This window comes from Opisthorchis viverrini (assembly GCF_000715545.1).
Source record: "Opisthorchis viverrini unplaced genomic scaffold opera_v5_449, whole genome shotgun sequence".
In the NCBI taxonomy this organism is placed as follows: domain Eukaryota; kingdom Metazoa; phylum Platyhelminthes; class Trematoda; order Opisthorchiida; family Opisthorchiidae; genus Opisthorchis; species Opisthorchis viverrini.
The window spans coordinates 245,886-247,044 of record NW_008752109.1 but is presented as its reverse complement, the minus strand read 5'-3'; the positions used below and the strand labels follow the sequence as shown (position 1 = coordinate 247,044).

The following is a 1,159-nucleotide window of genomic DNA, read 5'->3' as shown; positions in this document are numbered from 1 at the left end:
CGCGTAAGGTGCGGACAAATCGCATGGCAGCTGAAAGACTGGCGGATCCGGATTTCAGACGAACTTACAAGAATCGTCTTCTAGAGTCTCTTCCATACGCTCCACCATCAGATGTGAACTCATACTGGGACGAGATTGCCACCTCTTTGTATAGTGCTGAGAATTTCGCCTGTGGCACGACCCAACCAGGCGCACTCAAGCACTGGATATCAGACCGAACGGTGGCATTACTTAAATCTCGAAAAACTATCCTAGTCGGTCCCGAACATAACCCGGTGCGAAGAGTTATTACACACCAAGTGAAAGTGAGTTTGCGATCCGACTGTGAAGTATGGTGGACACAGAAAGCCTGAGAAATGGAAGAGGCCCAGAAAGCCGGTAATTCCCGGAGATTATTTGCATTTAGGAAAAGGAGTCTGTCCGAGACAACTGGAGAGAATCGGTGACAGTCCCCGTTTTCAAAAAAGAGGTGCGCAGTGAGTGTGGTAACCACAGGGGGATCAGCTTGACCCCGGTTGTAACGAGACTGTTGGCGTCAGTTGTGCTTCGTCGCCTTACGGTGGCTCGTGAGATACTGACTCGAGAACAGCAAGCGGGATTCCGGCCTGGTAGGGGTTGTGTTGACGAAATCTTCACAATGCGTCAGGTGCTAGAACAACGCCATACGTATAAGCGACCCACAATTCCAGTATTCCTGGATTACAGAGGCGCCATCGACTCGGTTGATCGGTCTGTTCTTCTTGACACGCTTGCCCACCAAGGAATACTCCGGAAGTTTGTAAACATACTAGGTTCTTTGTATTCTCGGGCTTCCGGACGTGTGCGAGTATACGGAGAGCTCTCCAAAAGCTTCCGCACACAAAGCGGTATCCGTCAGGGATGCCCACTCTCCCCATTCCTTTTTAACTTTGTGATCGATGAAACAATGAGACGAGCGCTGCGGGGTCTCCAAAATCCTGGAGTTCAAATAGCCTGTGAAGAAAACCTCGTCGATCTGGAATGTGCAGACGGTATCCGTTTTCATGTTCGAAGAGAAGGAAAAGGCGCGAGTATTCTTGGATGAACTGATTAAAGTCATCCCGTCCTTTGGTATGCACTTTGCACCCAAAAAGCGTAAGGTCATGCTTGTGGACGTGCAGTCACTGAACACGCCACTTAC

At 49.8% G+C, this 1,159-nt stretch overlaps 1 protein-coding gene across 1 annotated transcript in view; it reads left to right on the top strand.

The window, feature by feature from the left end:
- Positions 1–1,159, top strand: part of T265_15354 (hypothetical protein) — a gene marked incomplete at both ends in the record, with an annotated part of 16,072 nt that overhangs the window by 9,810 nt on the left and 5,103 nt on the right. Inside the window, one exon of the mRNA XM_009177706.1 lies at positions 496–1,010. Within this exon, the coding sequence (XP_009175970.1) occupies positions 496–1,010 (515 nt within the window). The remainder of the gene's footprint in view (positions 1–495; positions 1,011–1,159) is intronic.